The sequence below is a fragment of the Amphibalanus amphitrite genome, unplaced genomic scaffold (assembly GCF_019059575.1).
Source record: "Amphibalanus amphitrite isolate SeventyFive unplaced genomic scaffold, NRLGWU_Aamphi_draft 000721F_arrow, whole genome shotgun sequence".
Taxonomy (NCBI): Eukaryota; Metazoa; Arthropoda; class Thecostraca; order Balanomorpha; family Balanidae; genus Amphibalanus; species Amphibalanus amphitrite.
In genome coordinates this window covers 271040-295258 of record NW_024882215.1, presented here as the reverse complement: position 1 = coordinate 295258, position 24219 = coordinate 271040, and the positions used below count along the sequence as shown (strand labels likewise).

The window sequence follows — 24219 nt, the reverse complement described above, 5'->3', positions numbered from 1 at the left end:
TTTGAGTTTTGATCCCCAAAAATCAAAAAAGCATTTTTTTGGATATATTAGCCGAAAAATCCAAAAAGTTTTTTGAGTTTCGAAAAAACCGGAATATACGTGATAGTACCTACCGTCTTCTATCTACATACCAAATTTCAGATCGATACCTCGTTTTTTGGCCAATTTATAGCGAAAAAACTGTTCAAAAATGATGACGTCAAATTTTCAAACTCAATTTTTGGCAATTCTAGAACTCGTAGAGCAAAACAAAGACCACCATTAGACTCCCCGTGACAAGCTGCATCGAATGTATACCCATTTTATGCAAAAATATCAACTTTGAAATTTGACCTAATTTGACCTGACCTTGACCTGACCTTCACCAAAACGTGACCTAGGCTGGCCCCAAAGGCTGCCTAACCCACATAATCGCATTTGTCATGTAAAATGGACCATAAAACATGTATCACACGACACATTCATATTGTGACCCCCGGTGACCTGACCTCGCTGTGACCTGACCTGGTATCAGTGACCTCAGATAGCAAAGTATGTGTTTGACGAACAATATACCATCGATGGTTTTCAATAAATTACCAATTTACTCGATTTCACAGCACATTTCTTGAATTGCCTGTGAACGGTGAAAATCTGACCTTTGACCTGACCTGTGACGTCATCGGTTTGACCTAGGTCAATGAAATTTGGTCACAAGGTAGTTCCCGGGTAGGGCTATCAAACGCCGTTTGAATTTTGAAAATCGGCCGGTAACTTTCCGAGATCTTAGGGGGGGGGGGGGGGCCGAAACGGCCCCCCCCCCCCTACGGGTGGTAGGGTCCGCCGGTAGCCCTACGGGGCGCGGGTTAAATTGTCGTGCCTATCTGTTTATGCATCAAACAACATTGGTGCTGGCGAAATTATCGTTTTTTTGGCATGCAAAGGCAGAGTGTTCAAATTACCCCACGTCGGAGCAATTTGAACACACCGTAATTTGGTGGAGAAGTGAGGCTATGCTATTCAAAGTTTGCTCGCTTCGTCCAAAAATAAGGCTTGCATGGTGAAAGCAAGTGGTGTTTGCACCACTGAAACTGTTTTACTTTAACCCGCGCCCTGATGGGGGCCATTTTGTCCCCTGTGGTTTTTCTTAAATAGCGAAGAACGGCGGCGCGCAGCGCCGCAAAATTTTCAGTACCTTCTTGAGCATCAATTTGACACCTTCACACAAAATTTCAAGTCACAGGTCACCTTGGGTCAGGAGTTATTGAGGTCAAACTGAGGTCATGTTCGAGCAAAAATGAGCAAAAAATATGACATCTTGAAACGCTCACCAAATCTACAGTTAACAAGCAATTTTAAAGTTCTTTATGTGGTGGTGTAGAGAAAAAACGGCGCTACAAAACTGCTATCGCGGATTTCCAAAATTTTGGGATTTTGATAAAAAAATAGGAAAAATATTTTTTTTTAGCAAAACTCGAAAAATTCCATAAAAATTCCGAATTTCGAAAAACCCGGAACAAATATGATAGTCCCTTTGCTCTTCTATCTACATACCGAATTTCAGATCGATACCTCCTTTTTTGGCCAAGCTATAGCGAAAAACTTCAAAATTGATGACGTCAATTTTTTAACTCAATTTTTCCCCGTGACAAGCTGCATCGAATCGATACCCATTTTATGCAAAAATATCAACTTTAAACTTTGACCTAATTTGACCTGACCTTGACCTGACCTTCACCAGAGCATAACCTAAACTTGCCCCAAGGGCTGCCTGACCCACATAATCGCATTTGTCATGTAAAATGGACCATGAAACATGCATCACATGATATTTTCATATTGTGATCCTCAGTGACCTGACCTCTGTGACCTGACCTGGTATCAGTGACCTCAGATAGTAAAATATGTGTTTTATGGACAATTCCCCAGCGATGATTTTCAATGACAAGCATTTGCCTCGATTTTACAACGCATTTCTTGGAATGCCTGTAAACGGTGAAAATTCGACCTTTGACCTGACCTGTGACGTCATCGGTTAGACCGAGGTCAATGAAATTGGGTCACAATGTAGTTCTCCGTTGGGGCTATCCAACGCCGTTTGCCGCTTGTCGCTATGTTGCGTGGTTCTCGAGATCTTAGGTGGGGAGGGGCCCAAAATGCCCCCCCCCCCTCCATCAGACCGCGTTGCCCGGCAGACCTTATCAGGGTGCGGGTTAACCAGGGTTCAACTTAACCCGCGCCGTGCTGGTGGCCTGAACTTTCCGCCGAGTGCTGGGGGGGCGTTTTCACGCCCCCTCGTCTAACTCGGCTCCTGGGCCACGTAGCGACACGCGGTAAGCGGCAATCGAAAGAGCGTCAAAAATAAGGACGAAAACACTTCGGTCATTTTTTGGGTCAGGTCAAAGGTCAGGTCACCAGAGGTCACCAAAGGTAAAATGTTGACTATTTCATTATTTTGGAAACTGCCAACGGCTATCTCGGGAACCGATAGAGCTACAGCGCCGCGGAAAAGCGCATTCGATAGCCCTTTTACAGACCTTTCTGGGTAATGTTCTCAGATTTGACCTCAGGTCAACGGTTTAGCCTCCAGAGGGCAAAAACTCCAAAAATAGCCGTTTTTACGAAAAACGTTTTTTCGTCAATAACTTTTGACTCATAAGCGCCATGACATTACTTTTGCCAGCATCGTGTTCCTCTCGTCGAGACGCGTCGAATGAACTATTCGTTGACATTGAAAGGTCATTTTGAAAATTTGACCTCAGGTCAAGGTCATGACCTGACCGAAAAGGGTCATGTTGCATATCAGTCGATCCGTATCGTCGAGCTGAACACATCTGACGTGTTTTCACCGCTCTAGCACGTCTCTATCAAAAGTTATAGCCAAAAAACTGCTGGCGACCGTTCATGACCTGAGATGACCTCAGGGGCACACAGAGGGGTCACAGGTGCATTTTTCCTATTCAGTGTGTCATGTTTACCTATGAACCGATGTTTGAGAGCGTTTTGAACGATATTCGTCCAAAAGAGGCGCATTTCAATTTTCTCCCATTGACTTATAATGGAGAGGTCGCAAAATTGACCTGACCTTAGGTCACAGATATCAAAAATCCGAGATATACATTTTATACATACTGTTACTCATATCAATCGCTGAAAGTTTCAAAGTGATCGTTCAGTCGGTGTAGCTATAGCGAGCCTTTGAACTTTTTCTGAGGTAAGGTCACTTGACGTGACCTGGTGACCTGACCTTGAACGGCCTAGGTCTGAAATTTTCACAACATGTGCGGAAATGATGTAGGAACACGTGTACCAAAAACGGCGGCGCTGCGCGCCGCCGTTTTTGAGATAATCGCGAAAAACCTGAGGGGGGGGGGGGGGGGCGTAAAAACGCCCCCCCCAGCACGGCGCGGGTTAAGATTTTTGTGTGACGGAGAACACTTTAAAAAATATGTTATATTATACACCCCTTCCCTACCCTATTTCGTCCGTCGATTGCAATACTACATCGCACATCATCAATATATAGTAATACCGGACATTATGAACTTTGCCTATTCAAGGCACTGGCCATTTCGAACACTGCACACATCGTGCCCTGGACACTATGAACCCTGGCCTATATAATACTCACCCGCGCCGTGGCGTCAATGGTGTCCTCGTGGCTGAGCGGTATGGACGGGCGTCGCCGGCGTGCCTCATCGTCCGACGAGTCCTCTACCTCCACCGGACGGCTCACCGGCGCCGGAGGCGTCACGGGGAGCGGCGCGCCGTTCGACACGGCCGGCGGTGGCGGCGGCACCGGGGCGGGCGAGCTGACCCGCTCTCCGTTATTGTGCCGCGGGGACACCAACGACCGCGAGTGATCCCGGTCGCGGTCACGTCTGTCCCGGTCTCGCTTGTGTTTCCTGAAAATGAGCGAAGAGCCGTCACCGCAAGGCAATCCACGACCTATGCTAAAATGCACAGGCGAGTTATCAACAGGTCAGCTTTTCTTCATAATGCAATAGCACTGAAAAAATAAAATACCCGTCGGAAATTTTCGGGGTGTCTGACACCCTTATTACAGTTGTAAAGGTGTAGGTATATGGTACAGGGAGTATGCGATTATACGTTCTGCTTATGTAAGTACCACACAGATCTTTGTATAACTTCTAAATAATTATTAGGGTGTGGGTATTTTGAGTGCCAGACACCCCAAGACACTCTTAAAACACCCATGTGAAGCGTATATTTCATTTGTTAAAGGGACTAGCCCACCTTAAAAAAGTCCCGTTTAGGATTCGAAAATGTTACTCAGGGTAGTGTGACGAATTCTGCAAGTTTTTACGCATTTTCATACTCTACTTTTTGAGATATTGCGATTTTTATATTTCATCGTGACGTCATTTAGATCGTATCTGTGACGTAATGAAGGATTTACTTCATGCCAATGAGGGGGGAAATTTGGCAGCAAATTTATTTGCTTTCAAATATGACGCGGCTCATACAATAACAATAGTGTCTCTGATTAGGCATTTTGTAGTTGGCAATATGATACCTTGATGATATCCAGTCAATGTAAGTCTGTTGGATAAAAACGATAGCCCGACTCGAATTATAAACAAAGTGCGAGATTTCCCCGGCGCCGATTTCAACTTATTCGTAAAACAGGTCGAACGCATGAAACGGCTGATGACGTCATCAAATGGCCGTTAATAGTTAAGAGATAGGGCCTTAGCTAAGGCCCACTTTTCAAATGAAGGGAACGAATTTCTTTAACACCACGAAACTGAGGATATTGCGACCAGGATATATAGTGGTTTCTGAACCTGGCCGCCAACTTGGCTATCTCAACTCAGAACTAATGCAAAGGTGGGACAGTCCCTTTAAAGGTAGTGTGCCACCTTCCAATGATTTCCCATTTTATTTTTCCTAGGATAAGAAGCTTCTGTTTTTTCCTAATATAGCAAAAAAAAAAATCAAAAATGGGCCTGGAATAGTGCCTTTTTCGCCTAAAAGTTTATCGGTTTTTCGATATGTATAACAATTGTAGTGGGCTGACCTGCAAACAGGCGTCGGCAACAATCGCGAATGCGGCGCACATGTGACAATAAGCAAAGGTCATTATAGAGTTACGATGTACGGGAATGAGTTATCAGCTGTCTAATCGTAGACAACACAATGTCGAACCTTAAACTGTAAGCCTGTATTGGTATTGTTTCTTTTATTTGGCTGTCGAACATTATTTATGGTTTGAAATATGATTTTATGTAAAATAATTGATATGAAAAAGCCGTCTCTTAAGTTATGACCCCATTTCACCACACGCAAGTGGCAGAAATGACAATGATCAGCTGACGCATTTTTCTTGGCCGAAGTCAGAGCGCGCGGCCCGACGCACCACCACCGCACCACAAAGTATGAGCAGAAGCCGCGCCCAAAGCCAGGGCCCCGGTAACGTGAGGTAGCCGAGTGGGGGCAGCGTGCGCTGACCCAAGCCGGGGCCGCGGCTTTGGGCGCGGTCTACCGCATCCCCGCGGGCAGCCCCGGGCTATCACATGACACCGGGAGGACGCGCGGCCCCGGCTTGGGTCAGCGCACGCTGCCCCGACTCGGCTACCTCACGTTACTGGGGCCCTGGCTTTGGGCGCGGTCTACCGCACCACCTAACAGGCGTGTTCGAAACCGCAGGAGATGATGATGAACGGGTTTATCGAAACTTGATTGGATGAGCCTATCGGTAATAGCGATTTCAGTGTGTGCATTTATTGTTCATAGTGGTGTGAAATGTGGTTGGGTACGACCGACAACCCGTCGGGGCGAATTTCGCACTGGGGTACTCAAAATTTGAAGAATTTAAGACGTTTCCATGAGTTTTGAAGGTATGGATAATTTCTAAAAATCTGGTTCTCCTTATCTGGGCCATTAACTCCATACGGTCCAGGAAAGCTGGCACACTACCTTTAAAGGTAGTGTGCCACCTTTGAAAGATTTCCCATTTTATTTTTCCTAGGATAAGAAGCTTCTGTTTTTACCTAATATCGCAAAGAAAATCAAAAATGGGCCTGGAATAGTGCCTTTTTCGCCTAAAAGTTTATCGGTTTTTCGATATGTATAACAACTGTAGTGGGCTGACCTGCAAACAGGCGTCGGCAACAACCGCGAATGCGGCGCACATGTGACAATAAGCAAAGGTCATTATAGAGTTACGATGTACGGGAATGAGTTATCAGCTGTCTAATCGTAGACAACACAATGTCGAGCCTTAAACTGTAAGCCTGTATTGGTATTGTTTCTTTTATTTGGCTGTCGAACATTATTTATGGTTTGAAATATGATTTTATGTAAAATAATTGATATGAAAAAGCCGTCTCTTAAGTTACGACCCCATTTCACCACACGCAAGTGGCAAAAATGACAATGATCAGCTGACGCATTTTTCTTGGCCGAAGTCAGAGCGCGCGGCCCGACGCACCACCACCGCACCACAAAGTATGAGCAGAAGCCGCGCCCAAAGCCAGGGCCCCGGTAACGTGAGGTAGCCGAGTCGGGGCAGCGTGCGCTGACCCAAGCCGGGGCCGCAGCTTTGGGCGCGGTCTACCGCATCCCCGCGGGCAGCCCCGGGCTATCACATGACACCGGGAGGACGCGCGGCCCCGGCTTGGGTCAGCGCACGCTGCCCCGACTCGGCTACCTCACGTTACCGGGGCCCTGGCTTTGGGCGCGGTCTACCGCACCACCTAACAGGCGTGTTCGAAACCGCAGGAGATGATGATGAACGGGTTTATCGAAACTTGATTGGATGAGCATATCGGTAATAGCGATTTCAGTGTGTGCATTTATTGTTCATAGTGGTGTGAAATGTGGTTGGGGTACGACCGACAACCCGTCGGGGCGAATTTCGCACTGGGGTACTCAAAATTTGAAGAATTTAAGACGTTTCCATGAGTTTTGAAGGTATGGATAAGTTCTAAAAATCCGGTTCTCCTTATCTGGGCCATTAACTCCATGCGGTCCAGGAAAGCTGGCACACTACCTTTAAGGGAGCTTGTAGGGTGTACGAACTTCCGCCAACACCTTCAAGAATGTCAGTTAAAGGTTGGCCGGCCGGCCGGGCGCGCGGCTCGCCACCCATCAGGGTGACGGGTCGCGGGCCCGGCCGGCGGCCTGGGACATCGCCCCAGCGAGAACGGGTATGTGCATTGTGCACGTATGTACGTAGGCGTACACACATGTGGAATTCGCGGGGCGATGCGGGGCGGAGCGGGGTTTGTGAGCGTTTGTTGCGCTCGCATTGGCACATGCCCAATATGTGCAATATGTGCATACCTTAGTGACATGTGATACACGATGCAAGTGTACCTATACATCATATATGCGTATATGAACGAAATAAATGTGAAAAAGGTAAGGTATCACACAAAGCACCACATTCACACATCACACTGGCACGGCCGGTACTCCTCACTTGTGTTTGCTGCTGGAGTGCTTATGTTTGTGACTCTGGGAGCGTTGGTGGTGCTTCTTCTTCTTCGACGTGTGTGACGACCGGCCGCACGCGTCGTCCTCGGGTGAGGCGCTGCGGGAGCGTTTTGAAGCCGACTCGCGCCCGAACTCGTCCGGAGACGACCTGTCCAACACAATCACGTAGCTCAAACAGGGCCGCCCCATCAGCGACGGCTCTGGGCGAGGGTGACGGGACTGACAGGATTATGTGCTGCTCTACCAAAACTACTACATGGTTCGAAACATTTTAATAGCTTGTAATCCACATATTGACAGGCTGTGCAAAGATATAATCTTATGAAAATATACATCATCTGACAGACACGCCAGTAGGTATGCAGAGTATGGCTGTCATTGCAGAGCCTGGCATGGTTTAAGGGTCTTCCAAGTCAAATTCCTAAAACATCAGAGATTGAAAAATAAAGGTTCTGCAATTTGTTATGCTTGTAAATGGCCTAAGCTAGAGACACTTCAGTTATAAATCCACGATTGCTTGTGAGAATCAGGAGTAAATGACAAATTGACTAAGTCTACATTATAAATCCTAAAAAGTAGGTACCCCGCCGCCGCCGCCGTGTGCAACGTATCGCCCTAGTAGCGCTTATTGCGGCGGCGCCTGTTGACATACGGCCGTGAAATTTTCCGGATGTGTGGACTGTGGGTCACGTCAACATGTAGCTACAGTCTGTAGCTCGTATTAGATTTTGGGCATGATGATTGGGGGTTTGCCTTTCGCGCGTGCTCACGTGCGGCTGCACCATGGGGTTAACCAATAACCATCGCCGGACCTATTGGTTTTCTATTTATGCTTCTAGCCCCATTCTGTTTGATACGTAAAATTAACTAGATCAAAACATATACATAGTTATCGCGAAATCCTGTATGTAGTCTAGTAAATCCGTAACCCGCGCCGGGCCGGTGCTCCGCGACTTCCGCGCCGGGCCGGGGGGGGGGGGGGTGTCTCAACACCCTCCGTCTAACTCGGCTCCCGGGCCACATAGCGAGACGCGGTAAGCGGCATTCGAAAGAGCGTCAGAAATACTGACGGAAACACTTCTGTCATTTTTTGAGTCAGGTCAAAGGTCACGTCGCCAGAGGTCATCAAAGGTCAAATGTAAGCCATTTCAACAATTTTGGAAACTGCCGACCGCTAACTCGGGAACCAATAGAGCAACAGCGCCGCGGAAAAGCGCATTCGATAGCCCTTTTACAGACCTTTCTGAGAATTCCTCTCAGATTTGACCTCAGGTCAGCAGCCTAGCCTCCAGAGAGCATTAACTGTAAAAATAGCCGATTTCACCAAAAACAGTTTTTCGGTGATAACTTTTGCTTCAAGCAAGCCACGACATTACTTTTGCCAGCATCGTGTTTCTCTCGTCGAGACGCGTCGGATAAACTATTCGTTGACCTTGAAAGGTCAGTTTGAAAATTTGACCTCAGGTCAAGATCATGACCTGACCGGAAAGGGTCATGATGCATATCGGTCGATCCGTATCGTCGAACTGAATACATCTGACGTGTTTTAATCGCTCTAGCCCGTCTCTATCAAAAGTTATAGCCAAAAACCTGCTGGTGACCGTTCATGACCTGAGATGACCTCAGAGGCACACAGAGGGGTCACAGGTACGATTCAGTGTGTCATTGTTACCCATGAACCGATGTTTGAGAGGGTTTTGAACACCATTCGTCCACAAGAGGCGCTTTTCAATTTTCTCCCATTGACTTATAATGGAGAGGTCGCAAAATTGACCTGACCTTAGGTCACCGATATCAAAATTCCGAGGTGAACATTTTGTACATACTGTTACTCTTATCAATGGCTGAAAGTTTCAAGGAGATCGTTCAGCCACTGTAGCTCTGACGAGGATTGAAACATCTCAGGAACGGCTGGACCAATTTCGGGGGTAGGGCCATGCTCCCCCCCAAAGCCCGTTTGCCCCCCCCCAAAGACCCGAGTTTTAACATTGCGCCTATGGCGGTGCATGGAGAGGAAGGGGCCACTTCGGCCATTTGCCCCCCCCCCCCACCCACAAAAAAAAACGTCCGGCTGGATCTGCCAATGAAACGTAAAGAATTATCAAAATTGTGAATCGAACGTTGTGGCCGGACATACTTACACAACTTCCGTTCCGTTCATAAGAGCCGAAGCTGTGTTAGAGTCAAATGAGGAGAAGGCTCTAGCTATTAATCACATGAAGTTCGCCCTGTCCAAGTAATAATTGACTTTCAGTAATTTTGATGAATAAATTTGTCCCAAAAAAATTATATGAGTACCAAATTGCAATTGCCAGGGGCGTGACCAGGTCAGAGTGGGTGGGGGTGACAAAATTACAAGTACTTGAAAACTCGCCGATATTGGCTACGTTTCCATGGCACAAGCTAAGCCGATTTTGAAAAATGGATTTGCTTCATCATAGCATTTAGGCAAAATTTAAAAACGTAAATATAGGATTAGGTGCTAGCTAAAACCATATATGTTCTCATTTTTTGCATAAGGTAAATAGTTTCCGAGAAAAACGCACGTGAAATTTCGCTAAATCGATTTAGACGTGTCATGGAAACGTAGTGATTGTATTCTGTTTTCTTGGAACTGGAAGCATCTCTAACGTTTTGAAATTCATGCATTTCGAGGTACTGAGTGGCGTGGGATGCTCCATGTTTCACTAACATTCACTTTATTAGTATTTTTATTCCCACCCGGCCGAAGGGGAGGGTTTGATGTGCAGCCCCAACGGTTTTCTCGATATTGTTTGCAATGCTGTAAGGCTGGAGAGCTGAAAGTTGACATGCTTCAACATTGATTTAGCCCTAATCTGTTGACACCAACAGAACAGGCTCAGGTCAGCTTACTGACCTATGACGTCACAAATAAACCTCGGAATGATGCAAAAAGTTGCAGCTTTGCAGTGCTCTCAGTGTTCGGGGGATGCAGGCCTTTTGCAGGGGATGAAACAAGTAACGGCATATAGTAACGGCTCTTGAGATTTCACAACATCAATTCCTCCAACTTTCCTAAATTTTTCACCCGAGGTCAAGCTGGTCACGTGACTTTACTAATATAAGTCAATAGGAAATATTGAAACATTGAAACTGTTATTTGGATGCCGAAAATGATCCAAGCCCATCTCGAACGCCTGTAATCGTGATTTCATACACTTTTGCAATGAGCGATTCTTAGGTTTTGCATTGAGGACCTTGCAATACGTCGTATATGCCGTTACTTTGTATGGTCGTGTGAGGTCATCGGTTTTCTTTTATCAATGACTGAATGGAAATAATCTAACGAGTCGAGTAAGCCACCAGTGAACTTAGGGAGCCCTGCTGAACCGAATCATATACTTACAATAGCCGTTTTCACGACGGTTATCTGACACACATTTATTGATATTTGATGGGATTTGGTCAAATTTGGTTCATAGTTGATACTTAATTGTTTTTAGCTTAGGTTGCGCTAGCTGCTTATTGACCTTATTTTTCAAATTATCAATCGTTACTTTTTACTCAAACATTAGAATAAAATTACGTTATGAAAATAGGTGCAGTAAAAGATTTGGCTAGATTCGTCTGATATCCGTCGCGAAAAAGGCTGAAATGGCCTTATTTGACCAGCTTCTTGACCTCAGAGGTTTTGATGTGGCCTCGACCTGAGGAAAACATCTTTAGCTGACCTCTTCCAAATAAAGTTTTATCATTGCGGCCAACCGGTGACCTCTGAGGTCAGGTCAAATGCAGGGATCTAAATTTCGGTCAATAAATCCCCCAAATGGTCGCAGCACCGTCATTTCGGTATCTGGCAAGGTTTTTCAGGTCACGAAACTGATCGATTGAGATAATACCTATACCTACAGCAAAAGTATCTGTCGATTCGACAGCTCATTCTGAGTACATTGATGTCCCTCCCCTCAATGTCGTCATTTTGTTCGGAATCTATTAACGAAAAACTCTCGACTCAATCAGCGTTAGTGACGTCATAAATGACGTTGCGTCATTATGACGTCACGCAAGGTCCACCAGCAAAACTAAAGCATCGGACCTTGCAAAGAATGCGTGAAGTAGGGGAGAGTGGGGTAATTTGGCCGCTTTTTTTAGAAAACGATGTAGCTAAAAATCGACAACACATTTCTGCATTTTCTCAACGCTGACAAGTGTGGCATACATTTTACTTTCCTGGACAGTAAACTTGAAACGATAGAGTAACTACTTATATTGAAATTGGGACGCATTACAAAGGTCTACAAAGCGGCCAAATTACCCCACTTTTTTTCTAAGATAGTCCGTTACCCATGATCAGGTAACCAGGAGTGCCCCCTCCCACAGTCCCGGCGACGCACAGAGACCTTACTTTAACACCAGGTAACATAATAAATTGATCAAGTCGCGGCACTTCCTGCTAAGAAGTGGAAAATATAAATAAAATATAACGCATGCAATACTACTAAAAATGTTAGTAAGTACGCCAAAAAGGATGAAAGTAGTCATTGCCGAGTGAAGCAAAATGACTGCCCACTATACCAACACAAGCAACTATCATTTATACCAGTGTTAGTAATTAACGAAATACGCATTCATACTCAGGTGGGGAAAAGCATGCCTGGTCATGTTCTTGCAAGGTCGTTTTTATTGCCGAAACCCTTGGCTCCGTCCGGCTAAGCTAGGCTTGTTGCCGGACAGAACCTCAGGAAACAGCACGGACTAGAGTATTATGAGAATTGGTACAATAAGTTGTATAAATGTCAAGGTAGGTAATGCATGTAGATACCATAAGGTAAATATGCAAATTGAAATAGACAATGATTGAGAAGGGCGGCACACAAGGATGTATTGTAGTTGGTATTTTAAATAGGTATACACGAATCGTTATGTTGTGTACATGTACGACATGCACATGCGTACATATATGCATATGCATTGTGTATGCGAAACATACACACATACATACACATACGACACATATGCATCCCACAAACCAAAGTGGGTAATATGTACCATTTCCAACGCACAGTACAACGTGGAAATAGCACATATTTATACCATTTCCACGCTGTATATATAGGGTTTGTATAAATAGCACATATTTATACAAACCCCTAACGATATACGAACAGTATAGCTATACAGAATATATAGGTAGGTATGTTTGTCGCTATGAGGTTGATTATTCTTATTATTGTTTTAATTGTTCATTAATTGTTCATATTTATATTAAGTGTTGTATGAATCAACAAAGTGTGTGCGTATCACCTTCTTTATTATTTGTTTTGAAGATGGAATATGATTAATAGTTGTGAAAAGAGGTGCAACAATGCTATTCCACAATCTAGGACCTAGAAATCTGATAGTAAATAGTCTGTAGTTGCGATTAGAGAAGGGCTGGTTGAAGTGAGTGGTACGCCTCGTGCCGGCATGGTTTTCGGGACTCAAATCAAACAGGTTGTTAATTGTTTCTGGAAGTTGTTCTTTAATGAATTTGTGCATAACAAGAAGCATATGAGATCTCGCTATATCAGTTATCCTTAATAAGTTATATTTTTTGAAAATAGGCACAGAGCTCTGAGGTGGGTAAACTCGTTCAATTAGTCTGACAGCTCTCTTTTGTAATATGATGAGTTTTTCTAACTGAGCATGGTAATTATTTCCCCATACGATACAGCAATAGTTAAGATATGGAAGAATTAGGGCATTATACAAAAGGAGGGTCGTTCTCTTATCAATATAGAAGCGTACTCTTGCCATTATTCCGATGTTCCTGCTAACGATATTTGATGTATAGTCTATATGTTTTGTGAACTTCAATGACTTATCGATGAAGACTCCTAAATATTTGATAAACTCTTTCTCTTTAATTTCAGTTGAATCAAGTAGGTACTACGTTTACTTTTAACCCTGAAGACTGAGTTGCATAATGCTGTGTGAAAGTTTTTGTGCTGTTTAGAGAAAGGAAGTTTGCATGAAACCAGTTACTGACTTTTTCAGTAACTTCATTTACAGTTCTTTGTAGGCTATGTATGCATTTATCTTTAAATATGATTGCAGTGTCATCTGCATAGGAGAGGCAAGTTACGTCAGGACTGATGTTTGGTAAATCATTTATATATAATATAAATAACAGAGGACCCAAGATCGATCCCTGTGGAACTCCCATAGTAACATTTTTGACAGATGAGTATGCTTTTCTTATTTTCACACATTGCTTCCTTTCTTGCAAGTATGAAGATAATATTTGTTGTGATTTGTGTCTTATACCATACCTTTGTAGTTTTTGTACTAGCAAATCAATGTGCACCGTATCAAAAGCTTTTCTTACATCTAGAAATAAGCCGAGCGCAAAGTTGCCCTCTTCAAAGGCTTTAGTAATTATATCTTGTAAAAGAAGAATCGGCATATAAGTTGACTTTCCTTTTTGAAAACCGAATTGATTACAGTGAATAATGTTGCTTCGGTTAAGATGCTCAATGAGCCTTTGGTATATTAGTTTTTCAAGAATTTTTGAAATAAAGGGTAAAATGCTAATTGGTCTATAATTACCCACTTGCTTTTTATCGCCATCCTTAAATATTGGTTTGATTATTGCCACTTTTAGGGGTGATGGAAATTCAGCTTTGCTTAAACAGGTGTTCAAGAAGTAAAGTAAAGGATTTAGTATGGCCTTGTATGATGCTTTAAACAATTTAGAGTTAATGTTGTCGATACCAGCACCGACATTTTTCAGTTTATTAACTATATCGATAAGTTCTTGTTCATTTGTAAGAGTCAAATCCATTTCTTCATGCACGAATGGTACTTCGCTCAGTGGGTCAAATGGTGAAGGTGGTATCCTTTTCCTTAAAGTTTCACCTATCTCGGAAAAGAATTTGTTGAAGGTTTCTGCAATATTTTGATCATCAGTTACTGTTTTGTCATTGCCATCTGAAACTTCACAAGGAATGTCATCAGTTTTGTTGCCAGTGTTTATCAAAGATTGTATAGTTTTCCATGTTTCTTTGGAGTTGCCAGAGTTTTTATTGAACTCATTAATGTAATACAATCTTTTGGCAGACCTAATGACGCGCGTGAGAATGTTCCGATATTGATTGTACTGAGTTGTATTATTATGTGAAGGATTTTTTAGCTTATTTTTAAACAACTTGTTTTTTTGGGTAATAGAGGTGAGAATAGCTGGAGAGATCCATGGCATCCTCGGATGGTCTTTCCTGGTGAATCTTTTTGTGTAAGAGAAGGTTGTTATGCCATTGTTGTATGTTTCAATTATTTTGTTTGCCATGGTATCCGTACAAGTTTCTTGATAAATATTTCTAAGTTCATTTGATATATAGGATTTGAATTCATCAATCTTCCTATAATCAAATATCTGTTGCTCATTTGTCGATTTTATTTTCTCCTTAGCAGTGTTTATGTGAACATTTAGAGATGCATAGATAGGAAAGTGATCGGATAGATCACTTAGGATAATGCCCGAGTGTGCCAATCATTGCAGAAGATGTTGTCGATAAGAGTATGAGATGAGTGGCAGGAGCGTGTTGTTTTTGAAATAGTAGGGAAAAAGCCATGAGACAGTTGGTTATGTAGAAAAGCTTGAACAGCTGGATTGGATCCAATTGAGAAAAGATCAAAGTTAAAGTCACCAGTAATCAAAGTGACCTTGTTAAGATTGTTAAGCCAAATGAGTAGTTTTTCAAGTTCTTCATTGAACTGATGTTTGTCACTAGCAGGGTTATTTGGCCGGGGGTGTGGGGCAATTTGGCCGGTGTTAATTTGAGGCCATGTTTTTTTGTTATAGGCGAGTCAGCTTCACATTCAGCAATGACGCGTGTCCTACGACGCATTTGAAGCATAATGGAGGTTGACCCAGCCGTCACAGGGGTCGAAAATAGTCAAAATAGCGGCTCTAGATGCGATGACAGTTTTTTACGAATAGCTTTTGAAGTAATCTAGCTAGGCCAAAACTAAAAGTACCATCGTAATTCTCTCGTCATTCCGCATCGAAACATGTATGTGTTGACCTCGAGAGGTCAAGGTCAAAGGTTGGCTTCACTCTTCAGGTCACGTTACCTCAGGTCGCTTGACCTCAGGGTTACGTGAGTTCAAGGTCATCATGCATATCATTTGATGGGCCTTGACGAGCTGAACACAATGAGACCATTTGCGCGGCTGCATCTTTTTTTCTGTAAGTATTTATTAGCAAAAAAGCGTTAGATAACCGTTGATGACGTCACATGCCCTTACAGCTGTCCAATAGGAAATATGACATCAAGGTAGTCAAAGATGGTCATGAATTATGTCCTTTATGGTATAATTGACCATGACAACTCGTCCATCTCATCATAGTGACTCTGAGCGCACCGGCCAAGTTGCCCCGCTAGTCCCAGCCAAATAACCCCACATAGCCATTCTAAAAATTGTTGTCTATAAAGTCGTCATGGCTGTACAGAACAAGATGAAATTGCTCTTGGAATCGCTGAACACCCTCAAGAATGCCGCTATAATGTTTACAGCCCAAATACTACATGTTATACAAATTTTTAAACGGAAGTTAACCCTAGAACGCCTAGGGGGGGGTTGTATCAACCCCCCCCCTGAGGTTTTTTCGAAGTGCACGCTAAACGGCTTGTCGTAGCGGGCTGAAATTTTCAATACCCTCTGGGGCAACCTTTGCGCATCTTTTGCCGAAAAAAATTGATCGGGTCATGTCAGGTCACGGAGTTATGACGTCATAAGAGGTACAGCCTCCGGCCGGATTTTCACAAACTGAGTGCCAACGCCCGAGGTTTCCTGCCGGTGGTACGGACATCGGTTGATGGATCGTGATGAAACTTCCCATGCATGTTGGGGCAAGTATTGGCTATCATATGGTATAAGAAATTTGACCGGGTCAGGTCAGGTCACGGAGCTATGACGTCACAAGAGGAACAGCGTCCGGTACTATTTTTGAAAAGCGCCCGAACCACTATTTTGCTAATTCTTGTCACCTCAATGGGAATATGCAGCAATATTAGCTTCTATAGGGAGCAAATGGACCTCCCAAATCCAAAAATACAATCAGATTTCAAAAATTTAAATTTTGATTTTTCGAATTTCTGCCGCCGACTGTGACCTTGCCGACTTCCGGCGCTCCCAACGCGCCATTTTTAGAGCTAGGGAAACGAAATACATACCAAACGATAGAGAATTGATCAAGGAACACGATAGTGAAGGTTTCAAGTCGATATCTCCCACCATTTTGCCGCAATCGCCGCCGAAAGTTGAAAAAAGTCTATTTTTCCGAAAATTTGACCTTTGACCGGTCAAAAGTAGGTCAAATGTTGACCTAGGACCAAAAAATATACCACCAATCGCGAGATCTCGTTGAGAGCAATCCGTTGGTTTTTTCCGCTAAGCTCTACGACCTTCCGTTTCGAAACGCCAGGGGGGGGTCGTAACAACCCCCCCCTGGTCGTTCGTGTTATGAGAAATGGCCTGGTCGTGCGAGGGTTAAAGTTGCCATTTTCTAACGAAATTCACGTTTTATTAATTTTGAATACTATTACTAAGAGGGGCAAAGTTTTGACATTTGTTCTCGAGTTAGTTCTGCCGATGACAAATGAATAGAGACTAAAGTTATTTCATTCGCTTTTATCAGCTTTCGTACAGGTGGGGGCGGTCAATTTACACCACCGGCCAAATTAACCCACTCTCCCCTACGTTCTCCCCGTAAATTATTGTTTGGCGTTTCGCAATAGTGACATTTTTAAGCGTTAGATAGGCTCAGTTACGTGACGTCTTAGTTCAGTAAAGTGACCTTATATGCAAGTTCATTTGATGTCACAAGATAAATCAACTATTATAAATTGTAATAACTTTACGGCTTCAGCACTCTATCATCAATGCGTCCCCAGCATTGATGAGAGAACCGTCAAAGGTGGACAGCATTCGCTCCCTCGGCCACAGGGGGTTAAAACTCCCTCTCTTGAAAACAATACGCCATTATGACGTTTTTGGATCTTTGGCCCTAACTTAGCTTTCGTAGGTGTCTTAAAGGGACCCTCCCACCTTCAAAAAAGTTAATGAATTGGCATGAAATTAATGTCGCTCGGTTCAGAAAGAGCGAAAACGAATATTTCCCAAATTTCACCGAAAAATATTCACCGGTTTTCAAGATATTATACTTTTACTTTTGTTTACTTTTAGTATCTCTCCTGTTTCTAGCGACTTTATTTGGAAGCAATAATTTGGCAGCCTTGAAGTGCGGCAGACGTTGCGTGCAAAGCAGCGTACATATACCACCACGTGTCAACGATGGTTTTAGTCTAAGATTTAAAATCGTTAGATCTCCGCTGACGTCACAAATTCTAAGGGGGCATTCCAATGCATTAGCCCCTTAGAATCCGAAAACCGCAAGTTTGAAATTCCATATCTCCGAATTAAAATATTTTTCGATGTGAGTGCCCATACCAGTATTTGCAGGCCAATGGCCATGGCCACCACTTTGGCTATCTCAACTCAAAACTAATGTTAAGGTGGGATGGTCACTTTAAGCATCTATAAAAAATTAACAGTGTTGCAATGAGCTCTTGAACACATTTGACCGTACTCCGTTCAGACCGGTTGACAGTTAATAGCCCCGTTTACATAGGGCTAGTTGCCAGATAGTGGAATTCCGTTACCGAGACATTTATTCCATATCCGGCCAGTAGGCTGGATAAGTCGTCAGAACTAGCGGAATGTGCCTGAAATGTCTCGTTAGTGGAATAAATGTCTTGGTATCGGTATTTCACTATCTGGCAACTAGCCCTATGTACCTAAACGGGGCCATTGTTATTTTTTCTACTGTTCGACGAAATTCAATGTTGTATAGCGACCTTTAGCGGAAAACATATTTTTAATATTTTCACCATTGAAAGTCAATGCGTTGGCTAGACTTTTGCTGCAAAAATAAATTGTAAAAAAGATGGCCACGTTCTCAAAATTTGATTTTTTATAAATTATTTTTGTTAAAAAATTACAAAACAAAATGTTCAAAAATAATTGATACCACGAAAATCTTTGGTTATTTCTAATTGTGATGATATGCAGTTTTATATAAATCGAATGGGTATTTAGCTAAATATCTGCCGATGAAACTTGAGTTTTTATGGTAGCCATTAAGTTGCCTGGGGCAATATCTGCCAAAGTATTCGACGAATGAGATTGAAAATGTCACAACACGAATCGCCGGGCAAGATAACCTTATAGACGAAATTTCCTCAAAATATGGGAGTTAGGGTGTTATTTCGCGATTTTTTTTGGTCGATCTGTCGTTGAACGACGCCCCAGGTGTCCTATGACAACAAACTGGCGATCAGCGCTATTGCCATCTATTATTCTAGAAACGCATCTCTGTGACGGCAAGATCATCGCCAGGTGGTGTAAAGGTCGCGTGAATCCCGCGCCCCGCTGGGCTATTCAGCCATACGCGCCCTGCTGGGGGGAGGAGGGGGGGCAGATTCTGCCCCCTGTCTAACTTCCGAACCGATGGTCGTAGAAAGACGGGGAAAACGGCAATCGAAAGCTCCAACAAGACGGATCTTAAGAACCCATTTTTTTGCTTAAGTAGGTCAAAGGTCAGGTCAAGGTCAGGTCAAGGGTACAAAATGCAAGTTTCTACAGTATCAACCTTGCACCGTAGCTGCCGAAGAATGGACTGAGACTGATTGCCCAAAACGTGTTCTTAGGCTACCAAGACAATATCCGTTGCATACAATATCATGCAAAGGTCAAGGTCAAGGTCAGGTCAGGTCACCAAAAACAAAATATAGAAAAGGGCATTTGCGACACATGTTTTATGGGTCATTTTATTCATAGAATTCAATAGGCACACTCAATAAGTGATATGGACCACATCTGGATGAATTTCAGGTCGAGGTCAGGTTAAAGTCAGGTCAAGTGAGGTCAAATTTTGAAGTCGGTTGTTAAGTGTTAACCCTCGCCCGCACATTGGGGGGATGGTTGCCACCCCCCAGGTAGTCTTTCTGCTCTGCACTCAACATTTTTAGAGCTAGAAGCCTGATTTTTCGTATAGCTGCTCCTCTATCCTTGCTTGATGTCCACTGAAAATTTCAAGTTTCCGTGGTTTTTGGTTTCGGAGATATGACCTTGCTTTTCAGGTCATGTCATGACCCAAATGACCAATTCTCAACATGTTGCGTTGGCTATGGGCCTTGTGAGCTTTTTGACACCTTGATTTCGGCCTTTTTTGCCTGTCTTACCTCCCACCTATCATGGGACATGTTGTTCGACGATGTACAGATGTCAAGGTCAGGGTCAAGGTCAACCTAGGTCATCTAAAATAAGTGTGTTTTAGGCAAGATGAATTTACTTTTCGTGAAGTTTTTTGACTGCATTTTTGGTAAAAGCTTCTCAGATCATGATTTCATGTAATATGGACACATAAACACTCGGTGCACACACATCAGTATGCACAGACACACACAGACATACAAACACATATAATTGACCTTGACCTAACTTGACCTGAAATGACCTCAGCAGCAAAAATCTGGTCGGGTAGTGTGACAAAGAGGTTCTAGCTGGCTTGGCACCAGAAAACGGCATCGTCATCGGTATATGATAAGCAGCGCACTTGATATCCAACGGTGACCCAAAACAGCAACATTTTTAGTTTGACCTGACCTGGAAGGTCAATGACACTGACCTGACAAGGTAAAACTGGGTATCATTTGATTCGTCTCTTCCCAAAGAATCTTTTTGGTCTTTACCGCGAAGCTCTATCTCCAACAGGAACGAAATGGCGCGTGGAGGGGGGGTGGCAACCCCCCCCCCCATGTGCGTTCTAGGATGGGAAAGTGGCATGTGCGGGCGAGGGTTAAGGCCTAAAAAGGTGTATCTGATGCAGCTTTTCACGGCGAATCAAAGGTGCTATTTTTGTTTCCGTGCGAGGTCTAGAAATTAAAAAAAAATCTTTTTTTCCAAAAAAATTGTGTGTCGTGACGTCACAAAATATTGAATAACTCCCACATTTTTGAACGGATTCTTCTAAAAATTGGTATGTAGGTGCACATACACCATTTCCCTGACAAATGTTTCATTTTTTGTTGATACACTCAACATTTTGGATTTTATAATTATTTTCCGAAAAAAGCAAGTTTTTTGAAAAAATGGGCCAAAATCCAAAATGTTCAAAAAATCGAGATAGCCATTTGATAGACAAACTAAAATCACGTATAACCTTTTTTGTTACTTCTTGATTCCTTTAAAAATGAAGATGATAGTGGCGTTTGAAAGTTTGCCGTTTTTGAGGCGAAAATGGCGGACATGACGTCACTAAAACGTCACTTTCTCAAAAAATTTCCGACGGATTTCGCTCAAATTTTCAGGAATTTTCAGGAAATTGATGTATGATAAGGCACTGAAAGTTTGACGTCGCTGGCGTAACGCGTTTAGAAGTTATTGGCGCAAAACGGGAGGGGCAGATTCTACCCCCTCCCCAGCGGAGCGCGGGTTTAAGTGCCTGAATCACTTTGCACGTGTTTGCTCACTAGTAATCCATGTATGGTTCGGAGAAAATTTGTGTGAAAAGTCGTCGAAGAAATGTTCTCGCCTATATTTGAGGCACTATAATGGCACGTGCATCAATTGCGGATGCGCTTTAAATCTGTTCTTTCTTGAGTTTGCCAGACTATAGCCTAGCGTGCCGTCACCAGCAAAGAGGACTCAGGACCGGCACTGACCCGGTAGACGCCATCTTGACGGGTTGCGGTTGAACGGGGACGTAGTCCCTGCTCGGCTTGTAGACAGCGTCCTTGGGCAGGTTGACGGCCGGCAGCTGCTGGCTGGGCAGACTCTCCAGCGGCGCGTACATGGGCGAGCTGACGAAACTGTTGAGCGCCGCCGGCTGGTACACGTGCGGCATGTCCTGCAGAGCGGCACATCCGCAGGTCAGGGAGTGAGAGGAGGAGCCGCGGGACGGACACAGGGCAGCTGGCCCGGGTCATGAGACGCCAGTAACACGATGAAAGGGGTCCACTCAAACGTATGTCTTCTGTCAAGTCTATAATAGCCGTTTTCACGACGGGCTATCTGGCAAATGCGCCTTATTTGACCAAAGCTGCACCTAATCTCAATCTCCTCTAAAGGTGCACAGATTCGATTGAAATTATGTATTTTTCCTTCATCAAATTTAAAAAGGATGCATTCACGGACTTTTCTTACTTTTAAGCAAAATGTTGTGTAAAATATATTAATTTCAAGCTCTGATAGGTATCTATTAGATTGTTCCAACTTCACCAGATCCATCTGGCAACGAAGGTGCAAAAAAAGTTCAGAGAAGCTGCTTGGTCAGCGGAGCAAAGCTAACCACTCAGAGCCGCTGGAGACGGCCAGGGTTCATAATGTCCAGGGCATGATGTGTCCAGTGCTCGAAATGGCCAGTGGTTCATAATGTCCAAGGCACGATTTGTCCAGTGTTCAAAATGGCCGGTGCCTTTAATGGGCCAGAGTTCATAATGTCCAGGGATTACATGGTCTACCCAACCAAACCAAACATAACCTAACTCAACCCAACCTAACCTAACCTTACCTAATCTAATATAATCTAGCCCACCTAACCTAATCTAACCCTCAGGGGCGTAACCACTCTAAAAAAAAAACGGTGCGGAAAAACTTATAGGGGGCGCTATCCCTCAAGGGGGCGTCACGTCATGACCTGACCCAAAAAGGTCATAGGCATATCAATTGATTAGTCTTAGCGAGATAAACACGACGAACTTGTCCTGTAACCTGTATCTCGCTTCAATCCCGTACATCGGTGTATATCGGTGGCGGCCCCGGCAGCGGTTGCGCTTTATAATTTTTCGCTTCTGCAACTCGCAACTCCGCAACTTTTTTGGGCTCGGTAGCCGATCCTAACTCCACTACTAAGAGGGTAGTCCACAAGTTGCGGAGTTGCGGAGTTGCGGACTGAAGTTGCACAATGCCCAGCTCTGTAAAGGCTGAAACAGACTCTTTCCGCGTTCAGGAAATCGCATGCGAGAGCCTATTCAAATACATTGTAATTCTTCTCGCATCAATCGCTTGCGGGAGGTGCGTGCGATTGATGCGAGCGTGCTTCCATGTATTTGAATAGGCTCTCGCATGCGATTTCCTGACTGCGGAAAGAGTCTGTTTCAGACTTAAATAATACTCAACCGCACCATGGCGTCAATGGTGTCCTCATGGCTGAGCGGTATGGACGGGCGTCGCCGGCGTGCCTCATCGTCCGACGAGTCCTCTACCTCCACCGGACGGCTCACCGGCGCCGGAGGCGTCACGGGGAGCGGCGCGCCGTTCGACACGGCCGGCGGTGGCGGCGGCACCGGGGCGGACGAGCTGACCCTCTCTCCGTCACTGTGCCGCGGGGACACCAACGACCGCGAGTGATCCCGGTCGCGGTCACGTCTGTCCCGGTCTCGCTTGTGTTTCCTGAAAATGAGCGAAGAGCCGTCACCGTAAGGCAATCCACGACCTATGCACAAATGCACAGGCGAGTGATCAACAGGTCAGCTTGTCTTCATAATGCAACTGAAAAAGTAAAATACCCGTCGGAAATTTTCGGGGTGTCTGACACCCTTATTACAGTTGTAAAGGTGTAGGTATATGGCACAGGGAGTATGCGATTATACGTTCTGCTTATGTAAGTACCACACAGATCTTTGTATAACTTCTAAATAATTCTTAGGGTGTGGGTATTTTGAGTGCCATACACCCCCAAGACACTCTTAAAACACCCATGTGAAGCGTATACTTCATTTGTTAAGGGAGTTTGTAGGGTGTACAAACTTCCGCCAACACCTTAGAGTGTCAGTTAAAGGTCGGCCGGCCGGCCGGGCGCGCGGCTTGCCACCCATCAGGGTGACGGGTCGCGGGCCCGGCCGGCGGCCTGGGACATCGCCCCAGCGAGAACGGGTATGTGCATTGTGCACGTATGTACGTAGGCGTACACACATGTGGAATTCGCGGGGCGATGCGGGGCGGAGCGGGGTTTGTGAGCGTTTGTTGCGCTCGCATTGGCACATGCCCAATATGTGCAATATGTGCATACCTTAGTGACATGTGATACACGATGCAAGTGTACCTATACATCATGTATGCGTATATGAACGAAATAAATGTGAAAAAGGTAAGGTATCACACAAAGCACCACATTCACACATCACACTGGCACGGCCGGTACTCCTCACTTGTGTTTGCTGCTGGAGTGCTTATGTTTGTGACTCTGGGAGCGTTGGTGGTGCTTCTTCTTCTTCGACGTGTGTGACGACCGGCCGCACGCGTCGTCCTCGAGCGAGGCGCTGCGGGAGCGTTTGGAGGCCGACTCGCGGCCGAACTCGTCCGGAGACGACCTGTCCAACACAATCACGTAGCTCAAACAGGGCCGCCCCATCAGCGACGGCTCTGGGCGAGGGTGACGGGACTGACAGAATCATGTGCTGCTCTACCAAAAATACTACATGGTTCGAAACATTTTAATAGCTTGTAATCCACATATTGACAGGTTGTGCAAAGATATAATCTTATGAAAATATACATCATCTGACAGACACTCCAGTAGGTATGCAGAGTATGGCTGTCATTGCTGAGCCTGGCATGGTTTAAGGGTCTTCCAAGTCAAATTCCTAAAACATAAGAGATTGAAAAATAAAGGTTCTGCAATTTGTTATGCTTGTAAATGGTCTAAGCTAGACACTTCAGTTATAAATCACGATTGCTTGTGAGAATCAGGAGTAAATGACAAATTGAACAAGT

General features: G+C 44.4%; 2 protein-coding genes across 2 annotated transcripts in view; both read right to left on the bottom strand.

Annotated features, from left to right (window-relative positions):
- The window catches only part of LOC122365196 (ubiquitin carboxyl-terminal hydrolase 45-like), an 89137-nt gene that overhangs the window by 6543 nt on the left and 58375 nt on the right, over window positions 1–24219 (bottom strand). The window contains exons 4-8 of the mRNA XM_043336193.1: window positions 23655–23816; window positions 22629–22896; window positions 21168–21352; window positions 7427–7588; window positions 3611–3884 (exon numbers count right to left, since the gene is read on the bottom strand). The gene's annotated coding sequence lies outside the window, so the exon portion shown is untranslated. The remainder of the gene's footprint in view (window positions 1–3610; window positions 3885–7426; window positions 7589–21167; window positions 21353–22628; window positions 22897–23654; window positions 23817–24219) is intronic.
- LOC122365195 (serine/arginine repetitive matrix protein 1-like) overlaps window positions 3596–24219 on the bottom strand; it is a 42132-nt gene continuing 21508 nt past the window's right edge. The window contains exons 2-6 of the mRNA XM_043336190.1: window positions 23655–23868; window positions 22629–22896; window positions 21168–21352; window positions 7427–7588; window positions 3596–3884 (exon numbers count right to left, since the gene is read on the bottom strand). Of these exons, the coding sequence (XP_043192125.1) occupies window positions 3596–3884; window positions 7427–7588; window positions 21168–21352; window positions 22629–22896; window positions 23655–23868 (1118 nt within the window). The remainder of the gene's footprint in view (window positions 3885–7426; window positions 7589–21167; window positions 21353–22628; window positions 22897–23654; window positions 23869–24219) is intronic.